Raw genomic sequence first — 19,415 nt, 5'->3', positions numbered from 1 at the left:
TCCTGATGTAAGGAGGCCCTTATGACATGATTCGATTTTCAAGTGCTCTCTTGCTCCTTCTACGTGTCATCTTCCAGTGGTGACACGTGTTACCCATTTATTGGGCCACGTATCATCACTGGATTGGACCACGTATTTGGGGTAATTTTTACCCTAAACACCTTCTACATTTACTTCATCATCACATGCAATTAGCTAATAAGCCACTTCATAATATGTTAATTTACGATAAACATGAATATGACCTTTTGTAAACTAATTTTCAACTACTATTATACTTTACACCATAAAAAAAGGATTTACATACCATTATTAAACAGAATATAGTTGGATAAGAGGTCACCTTTCAACTCCAACACGTGTCCAACATAACAATAAACCACGTAACTAACAGAAGCTGAAATCCAACAGTAAAACGAAAAGGAAAAAAAAATTATAAATACTTTCTCTGTTTTTTATTAAATACATCACATCTTAAATATGTAAATTTTAGTTTAGATGCATAACTTTTTTTCTTTAGTCAGTAAACTATATGTCTATTTTTTTTAAGCTCTGGGCGGAATAGAGCAGAACATATTTTAGCAGAGCACATCATATATCAATAGAGCAGATTGAGTTAGGAGAGCAGAGTAGATTTTAACAGAATATAGTAGAGTAGATTTTAACAGAATATAATAGAGTAGCTCTAAAAACATGGCTATTCATATCTCTCTTCTATAGTCCCTTTTTATTTTTTCTCTCCATCTCTCCATACTCTAAAAATTGTCTAAAATTGAAGTGCACAATTACAAAAGTGATCCAGCTAAAAAACGGAGGAAGTTATTCAAAACAAAACAAGAAAAAAAAGGAGACCCGGAAGAAGAGAATGGGAAAGTAGCCAACCTAACTAGAAAACCAATAGTGATAGGTGTAGGCACGCATGGCACCCAACTTCACACGCGTTACTCTCATTTCCCAAATTCATTCCTCGCTTTTATTTGTTTGTAACAAGACAATACAATGCACAACACCCAACCACAGTTCCGGAAACAAACACTGAGATTTTTGTATCACCCAATTGTTTTAAGGCAGCCTACTATTGCACCATCTTCTCTTATTGGCGCATTTGGTGTGACTTCTACTTTTTTAATTCAACCAAATAAGACTTATCCCTACGCCAGAATTTGCCAAATTTTTTTAATGGGTCCCCTTTTACTTCGTTGTCCCTTGCGATTCTACTCCACCTCTATTTTAAATTTTTATATGTGCATCAAGTCATTTTATGTGGACACGTTTGTTAAGCTTGTTTGGTATAATTGGCTTCAAATATATCTTGTACAATTCAGGTTGCTTTGTTCTGTTGTGCTTAAATTTACTTTATTCTGCTCTACTTGCTGCCTCAATTTGCTCTGCTAACACTTGTTTTGTTAAAATATGCTTTGGTTGTTCAGAAGCTCAAAAAAATAGAACCTAACCTTGACGTTGGTAGGTCAATTCCTTTCTAGTATTATATTTAGGTGTGAGATTTACTTACCTTTCTACAACCCTTTACTTTCAAATACATAACATGTAAATAATGAACTAAAATAATTTGTGAGAGTTGAGGTATGAGTAGTAATTTTTCTTACTGTCTTAATCAACTTTTATCCGCAATACTCTAATTTGTATTGTTAATCTTTTAATCTGATCAAATGAAATTGATTAGACCATTTAACTATATAGTTTGTATGTTAATAAAAGTTATATTTGATTCATGCATCATGGATATCTTAGTTCATATACTTAACTTTTAAAACTATCTTTTACTATTAAATTTTATTAACCATATCATTGTAATTTTTCTTTGGAGTTCATGCCAATTTAAGATTTAGAATAAAATAATGTAAGTTAGAAAACACGAAAGAGTAAACAATATAGACAAGATTTGATCTTAAGTTTTGATTATGACTTTTAAAAATTTAATAATTTAATCAACTAAATTATTTGAAATCTTAGTGATTTTTTGAGCTATGTATTGATGAACAAATTAAAGACATATTACTTACAAACTATTACAAATATTAATTTGGGTTATGTTACTTCCACTATTTTGGAGCGTTAAAGAGATAAGATGCAAAATAGTTTGAAAGTACATAACTAATATAGCCCTAAATAATTATTTGTATTCTAGGGCTAAATCAAAGAGAGAAAACAAATAAAATGAAAGTTTGGTCAAATAAAACTAGACAAAGGAAACAAAGAAGCTAGATAGACACATGGTGTTATCTAATCAATCAATTTAATAAAACAAATATTTATTTTATAACAACTAAAATAAAATGCATGAAAACTTTGGATACCCAAACAAGTTAAATTTACAATTTTATTATGGCTATCAAAACTACAACAAAACATTTTTTAAAATTTTATTTCATCATCTCATATTGAATGAACCCATTGTTTTATTCAACAATCCTCTGATAAAGAAGATACTCTGAGTTGAAAACTTCAAAGGTAAAATGTGAATATTAAATTAAATTAAACTTACTGAAAAATATAGAAAGAAGGAAGGAAATATTGAACAAGCTGATAGGTGTTAATCTGCATGGACCCACTTAGAGCTTAAAGTCCCACATGTCCCTATTGTTTAGCCACACTAACACGTACCCACCATACACTCCCACGTGTCAATCTCTCCTTTCTCCTCTCTTCATGTTGCCTTTCTCTTATTGGTTAACTCTTTCTCTTATATACAACCACCAACCCATGTCCCTAAACCCTTCATTATCTGCCCCTTTGCATATTTGCACTACCCCCCAAGAAATAATCCTCTTACAAAAATAATATAATCCAAAGTTTTATTTTATATTTTATAAGATGATTCAGACGTTAAATATACCATATTCATCAAAAACTGATGAAATTATGTCAAGGTATAGACCAATTGCACCTAAACCAGAGATTCCGGCTAATTCAACTACTAGTAATGGTAGTACTAGTAGTAGCTATGATGCACCATTAGTCCCTGAGAAGTTCCGGCAATCGCCGTATTTGAGAAACATGTGGTCTCATCTCCAAGCTCGCCCTACACGAACCCGTAAACGGGGTCGAGGGTCGGCTATGTCACCTGCTGCTGCGGCCGCCTTGCTGAGGAAACAACAAGAACAAGAGCAACAACAACAACAATCGAGTTTGGGTAGGAGAGCAGCAACAACCACTTTTATGGGTTTATGCTCTCCTACTCATTTCCCATCTTCTGCTAGAAATTTGTCGATCCAAGCATTTGGACTTTATAATGATCATCAACATAACAATAACAGTAGAAATATCCATAACAACAGTAACAACAATGTTGTTGAGCTTCCGCTGTTGTCGTGTCCAATGTTGAGCCGTGGAAATTACTCCAAGGCAATCGATTTGAACACGGCGGCATTGGAAACGACAACGCTCGAAGAGAGGGACTTACAGCTCCAGTTACAAGTCCCGAGCAGTGGCTCCAATAAAACTCGTGTCATATCGCCGCGGCCAATCCGACCAGTAGGGTCCTGCATTAGCATCCTGGGGCCAATCAGGGATAACCCAGAGGCTCGGGTTATCGCAAAGGCCCCAGATGCGGTAGAGGTGGAAGTGGAGGCAGAGGCATTACCGGCTGTCATATCAGATAGAAGCAACAAAGTCCGGATGGTAAACTCGGCTTATAAGGAGCTTATCGGGCAACCCGAATGCCCGTGGCTTGATACCATGTGTTCGGGTGGTAGAATTAGTGGGGAGGTAATGCTTCAGTTATCAGAGTCCGGGTTGCCGGTTTCGAGCAAGGGGTTTTCATGTTGGGTTAAAATAGAGTGGGAGAGTGATGGTAAGAAGAAATCGGTGAATGCGTTTTGTGACGTCCTTAAAATGGTATGTATTTCAAAGGATTATGTTTTATATTGGAGGTTCCACACTAAAGAGTTCTCACCATCCGGGTCAAAAGTTTGAAGAGGTATCAAAACTCTTTTTTTATTAATCTCCTTTAATAGTGTACATTGATGGAGTTAAAACAAAGCTTATGCAAACTATATCTATGTAAAAATGTAATGGTAGTAGTATAGAGTAATAGACTAGTTAAGTAGAATCATAGAGAAGGATAGTAAAATATAAACCATTAATTAAGGAATTGTTTGGCATCATTTTTTGTTTTTAGTTTTCTATTTTTTTGAAACTAAAAACCAAAAACAGGAAACAAGAAAAAGGTGTTTTCACTTTTTTATTGTAAGTTTTCAAAATTATCATGATTTTAATAAGTCTAAATATTTTTTGATCCATTATGTAAACATATATAATATACTTTTAAAAAACAAAAAACCAATAAACAGAAAACCACAGCGATGCCAAACGGACCCTAATATAAATGGTTTCATTTATTTTCTGGTAAAGTGTTTTTTTTGTTTTTTTTTTGTTTTTTTTTTTGTTTTTTTTTTCTTACAAATAATTTTCCTGTCGTACCAAGATATTGATGTGGAATTATCCCAAGAAACAAATTGTGAAGACGGTAGGTTTTGTATGCAAACGGATTTACAATTGGCTTAATCACCCTACATGCAAAGCCAATGGGTGATAAAATTATTTTGATTATTTATTAGAATAATGTTTTTCATTGACAAATGCCAATCATAGACAATTATCTCAAATCTCAAATCTATGTCCAAAAGATTTTAGTATATTAATTTTCTTTTCTACTTTTACTTGTCGTCATTAAAATAAATTTTTTTTTTATTGTCTTTTAATTTTCTCCATTTGTTTTCCTTCCATGCATTGCGTGTGGACATTATTTTTATCGTTAATATAACCAGGCTACGACTCTCAGTCTGTCGTCTCCCTTCATCTCATAAATTTTCTCCATTCGATAACAATTGGCACAACTAAATTTGATATCTATACTAATACTAAAACAGCAACCGATGATGTTATCTTTTTTCAGAGTTGTACACATGGTGAATTGAACTGAACTGGACTGAAATAAAAATAAGGTGAGGAGAACAGGCCCTAAGTTGCTAGCATAGTTGAGGTCAATTAAATTAAACTTATGAACATTTTAAACTCAAAAAAAATTAACAAATATCCAAAGATAAATTATTAGTAAATTCGTGCATTGCATGGAAGCTAACCTAGTATTTGTTAATCAGTTAATGTATTATTTTAACTCAAAATAATCCATATAAATAATTAAATCAGTAAGAACTATATAAAAAGTTAATATTATCATACTTTACATCAATATTTCTCACTATATTTTATAGTGACTAGGGTTGCTAACGCGTGCGTCATAACTAGCCTTGTCCGAGAAGTTCGTTTGGTTCAGCATTATTTTATAACTTTAGTTGTTAGTAGCGTTAATGAGAGAAAAAAAATATGTAACACAAAAATATTAGGGGTATAATGTCCACACACTATTCTTAAGATTTCAAAAAAAAAAAAAAATGAACATTAATGAGGGAAAATATGTAAGTATACATTTTAGGGATTTAATCGTTTCAACACTATTCATAAAAATGTGTCCATACTTTTAAAAGGGCTAAATATGTAAATAAACTTTTTAGGGACATAATCGTCTCAAGATTTTATACCTAGTTTTCGTATTGAATTTTATAAAAAAGTATACTCATAATATTAACTCAAACATAAATATAACTTTTATTTAATTTTATACCTAGTTATACCAATGTTAAGATTTTCTTTATTATTTTTTTTAGGAATACAAATGTCAAGATTAATTAGTGACACTTAGACTTGATTTTATTATTTTTTTTTAAAAAAAAAAAGGGTCTATAAGGTTTTATTTTAAAATATCAATACTAATATACTAAAGTAATCCCCAACCTTATCCCCAAAGTACACGTGTCGCATTTGTATTAAAAAAATTCCCGCCAAAAAGCTATTTTTTTTTCTTTTTTTGTTCATGAAAATTAACAACATAGCTGATTAAAATACATATATATATATATATATATATATATATATATATATGTATATATATATATATATGTATATATATGTATATGTATATGTATATGTATATATATATATATATATATATATATATATATATATATATATATATATATATATATATATATATATATATGCAACCTAAAAAATAGAGCAATTATAACAACTTAAATAAATTAATTTTTTTTTTGTATATTCTCTTTAATCTTTAAGTACTCTACATTACCGTATCTAATCTATAATAATTTGATAACATAAATAATTACTTCTCAAACTTATAGTAATTTATAAAAATAATTTGTTTTTTGTGAATATCCGAGCACTGCTCAGGTAAAGAACTAGTAATATTCTAAGGATAATACCCACACGTGCTGCGTTATTATTGATACAACTTTTAAGAGTATAAAATCAAGTGTATACATATATATGTTAACAAAATGATTTTATTTTTAATTGAATTAAACATTATTGCAAAAGTAACAAAATTGAAAGAAGAAAAAATTTAATAGTATTATCGAAAATAATATAGAACATTATTGTTTAATAATATTTAAACAATATATGTTCAATTTTTCACAATTTGCAGTAACTAACATAAAATACTTCGTATATGTAAAAATATATTAGTTGGTTTTATATGGAGAATTATTATTGTTAACAATTTTAATTGGAAGAAAGATATTTTAAATTATTATAAATTAATTTTCTTTAAGTATTGCGTAAAAACGGAAAGTAAAACGAGCAGAAAAATTTTAATTAGGAGATGAAATGTATCATTTCTGGTTTTGCTTTTAGTATATATACTAGATTAGGTCTTGTGTCATGCATGGTAATTTCATTACATTAAAATAATACAATATCAAAAATTGTATCAAAATTAACATAAATAAAATACAACTATAACATATGCTTTGTCTTCTTATTTTGCATACATAATGTATGAAACATGAAATATAATGAAAATAGTCGACTACATAAATGAGTAAATTAAAACTACATGTTAGACATATGAATGTTTTAATAAATTGGTATCAAATATTTTTATTATTATTAACCATGTAAGTATTTAAAATAATTTATTACACCTAATGAGCAGGAATAATAAACCTTATTTAATAATATTTGGTCAATTTTTTTTCCTAAAATATGATAATATATAAAAGTATATATAAGAGATACAAATAAAAATTATGAAAATTTTTTAATCAAAATATCTAACATGATTACATGCATAAATAAAGTATATATAAATAATATGCTATGTTGTTAACTCTCCTCTTTAATTTTTTATGTTATTCATACTAAAAATAGGTGAGAATAAAGCATTATATAATCAAAATTCTCGTTTTGTTATGACTTATTGTCCCATTATTAAAAGACATGGAAAATGGAATAAATAGCTATAAATGAATATATTTATTATTATTAAAGATATGTATAAAAGATTTGGAACAATGTTATGTTAGTTATATTATACGCAAATTTCCAAAGAAAATTTTAGCAAAAAGGGAAGGTGTGTTTTTAGAGGGAAAATACTACACCAAAATTGACACGTGCCTGTTTTTATTATTATGTGATTGATAGTTATTGATAAGAAACTCAAAATAATTATGGTCAAATTATTGCGTTGACAAACATACACAGTCCAATAAGAACTTTAGAAAGAGGCGGATGAAGTATATGAATTTTGAAAAGAGTCAACTATTATAGAACATAAAGAGTAATTTATTTTAGTTTTACTAAATACTTTTGCTCATTTGAAGGAACACTAATAAAATCAGCACACGTCACTTGAGTTCATATATCTCTAGGTACACCTACCAAAACAAACTCAACTCGAAAAACCTAACCCCTAACTCGAAGGAACTAACTAGAAACCTGATTTTGATCGAAAATAATAACTCAATATCAGCATAAAACCCGAAATAACCGGACCAATTTGGATCCGACTGAAAATGTTTTAAGTCTTTTAACCTGAAATCAATTCAACTCGAATTGCGACCCAAGTTAACCAGACACATAATCAATCTTGAGCAGAAGTTGACACAACCTAAAATAACTCCAAATAAAAATTGAGACATGTAATTGAAATCATTAATTATTTTTTAAGAATAGAATGGCATAAATAAATTTTCCTAATTTGAATTGATTCTGTATTTTGTATTAATTAAATTAAAATAAATCAAGGACAACTCATAAGTTTTTTATTTAAATTTTTTTTTTATGGTAAGGAGGATCATAATCAGACCTCAACTCTTACGGGTTTATTATTTATTTGTAAAGCACTTAGAAATAGAGAAGAGGGTAAGAAAACCCACACCTCCAAGCACCCTCATTTAGGGCCTGTTCACTTTAGCTTAATTTCAGTTCAGTTCAGTTCAACTCTAATAAGTTCAGTTCAGCGTTAATCAGTTCAGTTCAACTCCTAATTTCCTTCTCTTATAAAATATTCATTTTAGCTCTATTGAGTTCAATTCAGTTCAATTCAATTCAGTTTAGCTCCAATCAGTTCAGTTCAGCTCAGCTTAGTTCAATAAATGTGAAAAGACTCTTATTAGAACACTTAATAAGTATGTAACAGTTTATTTATGTTTATATTCAGCACTTATGACAATATCAAAGTACTTTTATGGCGTCCTTGCCTAGAGAATCTCACCTAGATAAATTAGTGTGCTAATAGTATGTAATTATATATGTTTGTTGATAATTTAATTAAATTACTATGTGATAATCCCTCCTTTCTTAAAAAATTTGAACGATTTTCCTCAATATTGTTGAAATAGAAAATAAATTCCCATTATGCGTCGTTTTAAAAATAAAATCCCAAAGTACCATGCATCCACGTATGATTGGTTTTCAGTTCCGCTTAAAACCACTAATAGTATTCGCGGTTTTGCAATTTTTAAAAAAAAAAAATCAAAGAGACCTGTTTTTATTGAAAGGTGGTCTCTTTGAACTTGTCAGTGTAATTGCAAGCGCTTTGTTTTCTTGCTGTGGATGTGAATTAACCAAGGACGCAAAGAAACCTGTTTTATTGAAAGGCGACCTCTTTTCTTAAATCGCTAATGGTAATAGCGGTATTTAAACTACAACCACTATTACTATTAGCGATTCTAAGCTGAACCAATAGCAAAAAAATTAAAACCCAACACCAAACCTACGTGGACAATATGTAGGGAATTTGTATTTAAATCAGTGTATAATGAGAATTTAATTTTATTTCAACAAATTATATACTAGTAGTTAAAATGCTATTTGTAACTGGCATTGTTGGTTGCGAATGCCACCGTTACAACTAGTGAATATTATTCGTAACCGGCTAATGTTAGTTACAAATAATATACTATTCGTAACTGGCTTAATCTAAAGCCAGTTACAAAAAATCTTCTAATTACCAAGTTAGAAAGCATACTATTCATAACTGGTATTAAGTTACATCGGTTACAATTAGGGTATTATTAGTAAATGAGAAATCTTAACGCCGGTTACGTATATATTTTTTTTTCCTAAAAATACTATTAGTAACTAGCATTAGATTATGCCAGTTACTAATAAATAAAAAAAATTTATAAATATTTGATTTGAATACAAGAATGGTAGTATATCGTACTAAACAACCCATCGTCAAATGGGTTACAACCTGTTACAATTCAACCAACAAAACAAATACTCTGAATACTTTCATATAACTTAAATTCACCCAAAACATACAGTACAAACACTCCAAATAATTCCACACAACTTGAATTCATCCACAACAATACAATACAATACAACAAAATTAACTATACTTTCCAACAAACAATTAAAACTTGAATAAAAAAATTCATTGATTTATAATTTAGAATTGTAATAACAATAACCAATAGGCTAAATAAAAGTAGATATATACTATGTGTTATATTGTGTTATTAAGCTAAATGCATGAGATTAATCATAACATCGATTAATAAGATAACTAGTGTTTAAACAAAAAAATTAAATCTAAAACATTTAGCCCATTGTTCTTGAATCTAATCCAATTCTACATCGTTGTAGGCTGCAAGTCTTGCCAAGTTGCCAGTACAATGCTTAAAGAGACAAAGTTATGCAAGAAAATTAATTGCTTGAGGATATATATGAATAATGAAAAGTGGGAGAAGTGAAGGCTTTTATACCTTTGCACATGAGGAGAAGTGGGCCTTAAGCCAAGTGGGCTTGCCGCGTTGACTGGACCATTGACTTGACTTGGCATGGATTGGAGAGTTGAACCTTTGACCTTGGGCTTGTGATTAAATCATTGATGGACTAGCCCAATTAGGCTAAACTGGACCCAAACAATTACAAAACTCTAATTCGAAGCTTACATACCCTTAAACCTCAATAGAAGCACTATTGTTGCACCCAAAATTCGAAAATCAACAAAAAAAAATGTTGGGGAAGCTATAGGAGGAAGACGTTCGTCATTAATCATTATGGAGGAGTATTTGCCAAGAACAAAATCGAAATTACTCATCCAACTAATCAACAACAAAATTCAATTTGAATTTTAAGACTACAATTGAATTAAGAAAGGGAAAATTACAAGAACCCTAATTCGAAAATTTCATACCTTAAAACCTTGATGTAGAACCACTAAAACTGAACCCAAATTTGAAAAAAAAAACTAAAACAATTCTGATTGGAGTGAGTTGGAGCAAAAGAGAAAGTAAGAAACTGTAGAAGGAAGAAGCTAGCTACGAGGAGTTTTCGCCAGGAAAGCTGAAGCGCAAGAAGTTGGAGGCTTGGAGCAAAAGTGAATAAAGGAAAGTTTAAGCGTTGTGTTTGCTTTCAGCAGAAGTTGTTTCTTCTCACTTCAATAAATATTAAATTAAATTAAAATTAATAGGAAGTTACTATTTTTTTGGAGAAAATATTAATAGGAAGTTACTTTTTTTTCCTCAAAATAAAGTAACTTATTATATGTAACTAGCGTTTGTAGTTGATTACAAATTTTTTGGTCAAAGTTTCTTTGACTTAATATTTGTAATTGGCATTTGTAAGCTAGTTACAAACTTTTTGATCAAAGTTTCTTTGACTCAATATTTGTAACGGGCGTTTGTAAGCTAGTTACAAACTTTTTGGTCAAAGTTTCTATGATTTAATATTTGTAACTAGCATTTATTAAGTCAGTTACTAATAAAACTTCAAACAATGATAAACCACATTAGTTACTGGCATTTATTTAGTCAGTTACTAATGTCATGAAATTAGTAACTGACATTGTCTTAGTCGGGTACTATTAATGCTTTCGTAACTATCATAACATACTCCAATTACTAATAGGGCGTTACAAATAGCATTTTTTCTACTAGTAATATTATAGGAAATTGTAATTACATACTATCAGCATACTATTTTTACCCTATTTTAACTTTATGTGTTTGCTAATGAATTACTTTGACAATAACTATCTTTAATTATATACTACTCCTTTCGTCCCTTATTGATAGTCCCTTATGGACAATTTTAAGTCCCAAAATGATAGTCTCATTTGCTTTTTTCAACTACCATTAATATCAATTTTTTACCAAAATTCCCTCTAACGTCCCGTTCTCGATCTTCACCTTATTTTTGCTGAACTGGATTATTTTTACTGAAACAAAATTATATTTGCTGAACTTAAATTATTTTTACTGAACCTAAATTAATTTTATTGATTTAAAATTATTTTTGCTGAACTGAAATTATTATTACTAATTTTCTATTATAATTCTTCTATAAGAAAACTGAATTTTACTGAACTGAACTTATTTTTACTAAACTGAAATTATTTTTACTGAACTGGAATTATTTTTACTGAACTGAACTTAATTTTACTGAACTGAACTTGTTTTTACAGAACTGAAATTAATTTTACTGAATATTATTTTTTTAAGGTGAAGATAACAGGGTCAACTTGCAACAATATTTGTGCAAGTTTAACTCTCATGTAAATTTTTCTTTTTCATATACTTTTATTACTTTCTCTCTATACTTTTTTGCATACCCAATGTAAATGTACCTTTTCAATGTACTTTTACTACTTTTATTTATATTTTATTAATTTCCATGAAAATTGCCCATAAGGGACTATCAATAAGGGACGAAAGGAGTAGTATTTAGCCCATGCACAGGTTAAATTTTTTGCTAAAATGTTTATTAAAATAGGTTGTTTAATTATTGAGATTGCTCTTCAAATGAATTAACAAAAATATGTCTATGATTTAAAAAATAGTGATGTTTTTTCATATTTTCACGTAAAAAGATATATGAAGTGATATTTTATAGCCTTTTGACTAACCTATCTCCTATTATATTAAATAAGAAATTGATAGATACAACTAAGAGACACAAGTGAACATTTAATTGTATTTTTGAATGAAACTAACTTCATGTGTTGTAAAGAGGACAATCAAAAAATACGTGTCTTTTCAGGAAACAACATTCAAGAAATGAAGGAATAAATAATTAAAGGAAAAAAATAAAAAATAAATAAAAGTGTACAAATAAGAGTGGGACACATGGCAGCGTATATTGGTTGCAAAAATTCCTGTTATTGAATATCAGTATAGATAGATTAGTAAATAATACTCCCTCCCTTACGAGTTACTCGCAACAAAGAGGAGGATTGCGGACTCATAGACAAAATATGTTAAGTGAGATTATTGAAAAGTATATACTTAGTATTATCCAACCCAATAAAAAAAAAATACTAAACCAAAATAAAAACCACCACCCAACACCACGATACCACCAACACCACCTGGCCGCAGAACCACGATACCATCACCAACACTTGGCCGCACCACCACCCTGCATTGTACCACCATCCAGCAACACCATAATTGAATGACCCACTACATGAACCATACCCACAATCAAACCGCCCACCACACAAACCACCCACAATCGAACCACCAAGCATCATCACCCAGCACCATGAAACATTGAAACCTGAATCACGAACCAACACCACCACCTATCACGAACCACCCAGCACGCACACGAACCACCCATCGAGCCCACAACGAACGCAACAAGCACACAAACCGCCAGATCTAAAAAACCAAGCGAACTCACAACGAACCTAGAACCCACAACCTACCAACAACCAACCCACAAAACCCATGAACCCACAACCAACCACAACACAACCAACCACGAACCAACAAAACCCAACAAACCCACAACCAACAACGAACCCATAAACCCTTCTCTATCAACAATTAAAATTTTAAGTTGTCAAATTTAACCATCAAAACTCTAGATCTAAAGTTTTTATGGTTTAATTTGTCCATAAAACCTTCAAATTTGAGCTATCATGGTAATGACGAAACAACAAGAAGCGGAAGAGAGAGAAAACGGAGGCGGGGACAATGATTGTGATATCCAACAAAGGTAGTAATCTCCATTGAAGTTTGCGGTCGAATTTTTGGGTAGATGAAGGTATAGTGGAGACCGGTAGTAATGTTGGTGGTGGTTGTCAATGAAGATAGATGTTAAGTTTAGAGTGATGATTTTGCATTTTTGGTGGAAATGGTTAAGTTAATCAATGTTATGTTTAAGTTAATAAGATAAAATCAGTATTGGGTGTTTAAAAAAAGGTAAGAGTAATTTTGTAAAATCACACAAAAAATTGCACACGACGAAGACATATCTAGTAATTGCACACGACGAAGACATAACTCCTTCAATCTCCCACTTGTCTGAGACAAGGGTGCAATATTCAAATTCCTTAAGTCAATGTATATGTCTATTTGATAATATGATTGCATCACATGTCGAGATCATATTAATCTACAAATCGTTTCTTGAAATCTGAGTTAGAATTACAAAACCAAATGATCACCGAGTAATGCATTTGAACGCGGCCACGTATTTTCTGAATTCTCCCTCTTCAAGCGGCCATGACACATTTCCTAATTTAATAGGTAGACTCTATCCAATCTTGTGGCAACAAGCCTCCCACTCAACTTCTGAAATAACCGGGAAACATCCTTTATAATCTCCAGTTACGGGTAGACGTTTGAATGTACCACAGTTATAACATCCATTGAATGAAATCTATGTTCCACTCATGTCAAAGGAATCCACTAATATATACGGAAGCTCTATACTTGAACTTCAAAGTAGGTCAGTAGTTCGATCATGCATCATTCATGCATATCCAAGTGACTTACCGAGCATCACTATGCCCCTATAGCCCATGAAACTGCGCTATCCAATCAATCTTACATGCTAGTCCATTTATTGAAATCATTTATGTCCACTTTAATGATCTCGAACTAGGAACTTAAATAATGTATGAATTTTGTTCACCTGTGGGGTTTCATTCAAAAGGTCATTAACCTAGTGAGCCCATCAATTCATAATTATTTTGGACATTTTATTTAATTTCAAAAACCATAATTAAATAAGAGAAATAATAAGTTCTGTTTTAAACATAATTCTGCAAATTGATGTATTTTCTTATGTAATATGTTTTCTCAAACATACACAACTTAAATTGAACAATTTGCTTCAATCCAAAACTTTAGTATGACTTTCATACCTTTGTCTATGGAAGGGGTTTAGTGATTTCTCACTCATAATAAAACTTTGCAGAACGTGACCTTCCGCTGGTCAATGATCTCATAACTGAGGCGATATCTCATATCCATTTGTTTGGATTTGTGATGTGACCCTGGCTCCTTTGTTCTTGGGCAAAGGTGACCCTTTAGTCATATGACATTTTAATCCGAACTTTCTCTAAAACTATCCGACTATAGCTTAATACACATATTCTGACATTGAGCATGCAATAGTGCTCTGCTTTGAACTCTTCAAGCTCACTGTACTTCTCCATACTGACAAAATTGTGCATCTAGATCAAAATCTAGAGTCATCTTGCCTGTTTGGAAAAACTTGCATTCGTAAAACTTTTGACAACTTGTTTTCTTTAACACCATAAACTAGAAAAATTCCTTTAGCGCTTCTCAAGTACTCAAGGATTTTTTCTTGGTAACTTTCCGTATGCTTATTCTGTATTCGCTTGAAATTTGCTACACATGCACAAGTCATATGTAACAGCTTTCTTTGTACATTTCATGGCACATGTAATGGCCCCTTTTGCAAAAGCATAAGGTACATTACCTTTACAACTCAACTCCACTAGCTTTTAAAGCACTGAGTTTTTACTAAGTCTAAAACCATGAGACATGGGAAGAGATCCTCTCTTAGAGTCTTGCATCTTAAACTTGTCAAGAACCTTATCAACATAAGTCCCTTGATTAGGTCCAGTCATCCTTCAAGATTCACTTTGTGGATTTTGATTCCCAATATGCACTCAACATCTCCTAAGTCTCCCATATAGAAACAATCTTTCTAACCACTGCTTGACTTATTCAAGCATTGATATATCATTTCATATGAACAGTATGTTAACTACATACTAGACTAAGAAGACAAATTGCTCCCACTAAACTTCTTGTCTCTACAAGATTTCTTTTCATTCTTCCAAGGTAATCAAACTGTTTGATTTCCTAATGAATGTTCCAACTCCCTGATGCTTACTTCAATCCATAAATGAATTTCTGAAGTTTGCAAAACTTTCTAGGAATTTCTGGATTTCAAAACTCTTAAGTTGTATCATATACATGCCATCAATCAAGAACATTTCATGAAGGTGATTTTGATTTCCATAACTAGAATAATCCGAATAGGCTTACATAACTAATAGGTTTGACCCCATTTGCAAGACTATCATGGACTAGCACATCTTTACAGACATGGAGTCCATTCTGGATTTCTTGGCTTTAAGCCATTTCCTGAGTTGGCACTTGTTCAAAGCTTGCTTGTAGGTATGGATTCCAACCATTCCAATAGGAAAATTTTAGAATCCACCTTTTACTAGAATTCCAACAAACTGTTTGTTTTGATCCTAAGTAACCTACGATAGGTATGAGCGACAATAGAATTATTCTCTTCAACTCTTTGAAGCCTTTCATTCTAGTAGGACAATAGAAGTCTCGCTACTTGAATTAGCTTGCTTCGACACATGTTTTATCAAATTAGCTGATTTCATGCGCCTTCGTCTCTAATGTAGTGTTATCCACATCCTTTTGTTGCTCGTCTCGAATCTCATCGAAATCTAACTTTACTCCCACTTGGCTTTGTAGGAAGACATTTCTTTCTATAAAGACACTATAGCGAGCAACAAACATTTTGTTTCTGCGCGATTGTAGGAATAATACCTCTAATTTAGGGTTTATTATGTCATCTTTGTAAACATTTTACATAGATTTCTTACTCCCTCAATCCTGTTTAGAAAAGATTACTTTGGAACATTTCCAATCCATAACTCTTATGACATCTTTCTACTGCTTTGGTTAAGTTTCTGTTTAGTATATTCGCAATCGTTCTTGTTCTAATGCATATCCTCAAAACGATATTTGTAAATCATTAAATCTTGGATCGAACAATGGCAAGCAAAGTTTGATTCCTACTTTATACATACATATTAATTGTAATGTTCTGGATTGTTAACTAATTCAACAATTCCTTTTAGATGATCATTTGTTTTGAGTTAAATGTTTATCACAATTATCTCAAACCTGATTTTACATTTCATTTTGGAATTTTGAACATTTCAATGATTCCAGCCTTTACTTCATTAAGTAATTATCGACATATTTACTTAAATCGTTAATAAGAGCAATGAAATAGTTAAATCTCTTGCTAATTTTTGAATTTATGGTACACTCACATCATATGTTTGTGTTCCAAGAGGTCATTTTAGCTCTTTTACCCTTTTAACTAAAAGGTAACTTGGTCATTTTACCTTATCAAGCATGACTTCTAATTCTCAAGTGATTCATAATCACATAAGAGTAAGAGTCCATCCATAACTTTGGACGTGCAAATGGTTTATGTGACCTAACCTTACTTTATTTATAAGTAAGTTTACTTTGAATCATCTAAATTTACTTTTGTGATCTACTTATATCAATGTCATAAAACCAAAATTAACTCATATCTAGCAAAATGAAAACAATTTATTACCTTGGTCATGGATCAACATTTGTCCAAGCCAAGTAAAAACAAATCAGTATTCAAAACAAGAAAACCGAAATATTGTCTCATCAAAACTGGAAATTGTTCTAAATGTCATGATAAACTAATTAGAAAATAAAACTATGAAGCTATTTCTGGCCACTTAAATACTCCTAGTGCACCTTCAAGCTCCATCTCCATGCTAGCTTCACTTGTTTGCAGTTCCTGCGCAACATCACAATGTTAAGCACTGCAACTTGGTATCACATACCTTAGTGAAAGTTAAAATGTTTATAACATAATACCTGAGGTTGATGCTCCATTCTTCTTCTTGAGGAAATCAAGGTATTTCTGGCAATTGCGTTTCCAATGCCCCTTCTTCTTGCAGTAAAAGCATTCACTCTCACTTGCAGCCTTGGGTTTTGGATTCGCCTTAGGCTTTTCAGGAGCCTTGGAAACTTGCTTGCCCTTGCTCTTGGCACTAGCCTTTTGCCCCTTCTTCTTGAACCCCTTTCCCTTTTGAATCATAAGAACTTCCTTCTTAGGTTCCTTAGGGATTTGTTTCTCAGCACTAACCAGCATTGCATGCAATTGATTCATAGTCTTTGCATTGGCAGTTATGTTGAAGTTCATGATAAACTGGTTGAAACTTTCTAGAAGTGAGTGGAGAATGATGTCTGTTGCCAAATCATCACTAATTGGGTACCCCAGTTTTTCCATACTTTGAATTAGGCCGATCATTTTGAAAACATGATCATGAACTGTGGCACCCTTCTCCATTCTACAATCCAGAATCTCACGATGAAGCTCATAAATTTCAACTCTAGCTTGTTTCTTAAAAAAAGCTTTGAGCTCTTCCATGATTGAGTAGGCATCCTGGTCCTCAAAACGCTTTTGAAGACTAGGTTCCATGGTAGCAATCATCAAGCAAGTGATAGGCATATCTCTATCATGAGCTTCCTTGTGCTTCTTGAGCTCTGCCGCAGTTGGATTTTCTGGCAGAGGTCCTGGTAATGGGGTATCAATGACATCCTCCTTACCTTCAGATTTCAGAACAAGCCTTAGCATTCTTTCCCAGTTGGAAAAGTTTTCCCCTGTCAACCTATCCTTCTCAAGGAATGGTCGCAAAATGTAAACGTTGTTGTCATTGTTATTACGGCTACCCATCTATGTCAAATAAGGCAAAGTTTAATAATTATGTTTAAATAAATTAAAGTACCACAAAACACATTCATTTGGTAACTTTAAAACACTTTATTCAATAATTAAATGATCCCAATTGAATTTTAAGTGATTGCAAGACCCTTTATTCGTGCAATAATTGACCGGACTTTGGCCCTACCATCAACCATTACATTTTCAAGGTGAGTAGACTCTTTATTGATTACAACTCTTGTAACTCTTGGTTGAATAATTAATCATCACATGTTTAATTATTACCCTTAGCTTCAAGGTTCTAAACTTTATCTTTAGGTAACCTTGTTAAGTATAACCAATTAAAACTGTAGAATTTGTCCTACCCCCACTCCCCAATGAAAATTATGACGCCCAGCTTTGGCATGACCCATCATAAATATCAAAGGTTTCATCGGGTTTTTAATTGGAAAAGCTGCCTCAATATTACTGGGATCTAGATTTATTATGTTGTGATTATTTAGTGAGCTCTAGCGCATCATCAATCAACATAAATAAACCTAAACATGCATAATCAACTAATGCAATAAAATAAACATGACGTAGTATGGCCCCTTAGTCCTAAGAAAACTAGAAATGAAAAATGCTCTCACTTGAATCATCATGGATCTTCATCCACCTTGCTCCTTTGGGCCTTCACTTCACGGGCTTCTTTGGGCTAACACCATTTAAATAACTATTCTATTTACATTAAATAAAAATTATAAAAATACTTAACGGTACACAGACCGTATTTAGATTACAAAAATACATCACGATGCGCAGATCGTATTTAAAGAATCTATGGGTCATACTAGTCTATATATAGCAATATAATATCATATATTAGAAAAGTGCCATATAATAAATCACTCAACATGCTTGTCTAAACTATAACATCGAATGATCATAATAAAGACAACGCATTTCCTAAAATATCTTATATTTTAATCATAATTAGATAATATCATATATAACTCATGACGGTTCATAAAATATCATATATTTAATTTAGTCATGAGATAGAATCAAATCATATTTTAATCTAGAAAGATAAATCATATTTAATCTTCCATGATTATCCTAACTAATTTAGGAGATTCTATCCTAATTACTAGCCAATCAAATAATTTTAAAATCAATTACATCCTAATCTAATTATGGGATAATCACATTATTTAAAACAATTATCATCCTTTTGGAATATGCTCAGAATATCCTAATCAATCTTATCCAAAATTAACCACTTTAATTTAGGATAATTA

The 19,415-nt window shown here is 31.4% G+C and overlaps 1 protein-coding gene across 1 annotated transcript; it reads left to right on the top strand.

Moving 5' to 3' along the window:
- Positions 1-2,835: 2,835 nt before the first annotated feature.
- Positions 2,836-3,936, top strand: LOC145615669 (uncharacterized). Its single transcript, XM_081670729.1, has one exon. It carries the CDS (start codon positions 2,836-2,838, stop codon positions 3,934-3,936), a length of 1,101 nt encoding a protein of 366 aa, XP_081526855.1.
- The last annotated feature ends 15,479 nt before the right edge of the window (positions 3,937-19,415 follow it).

This window comes from Chenopodium album, chromosome 25 (assembly GCF_948465745.1).
Source record: "Chenopodium album chromosome 25, dcCheAlbu1.1, whole genome shotgun sequence".
NCBI lineage: Eukaryota > Viridiplantae > Streptophyta > Magnoliopsida > Caryophyllales > Amaranthaceae > Chenopodium > Chenopodium album.
This window is presented reverse-complemented; position numbering and strand designations above follow the sequence as displayed.

Coding starts and splice junctions, on each gene's coding strand:
- LOC145615669 (XM_081670729.1), top strand. CDS start 2,836: ATGATTCAGACGTTAAATATACCATATTCATCAAAAACTGATGAAATT.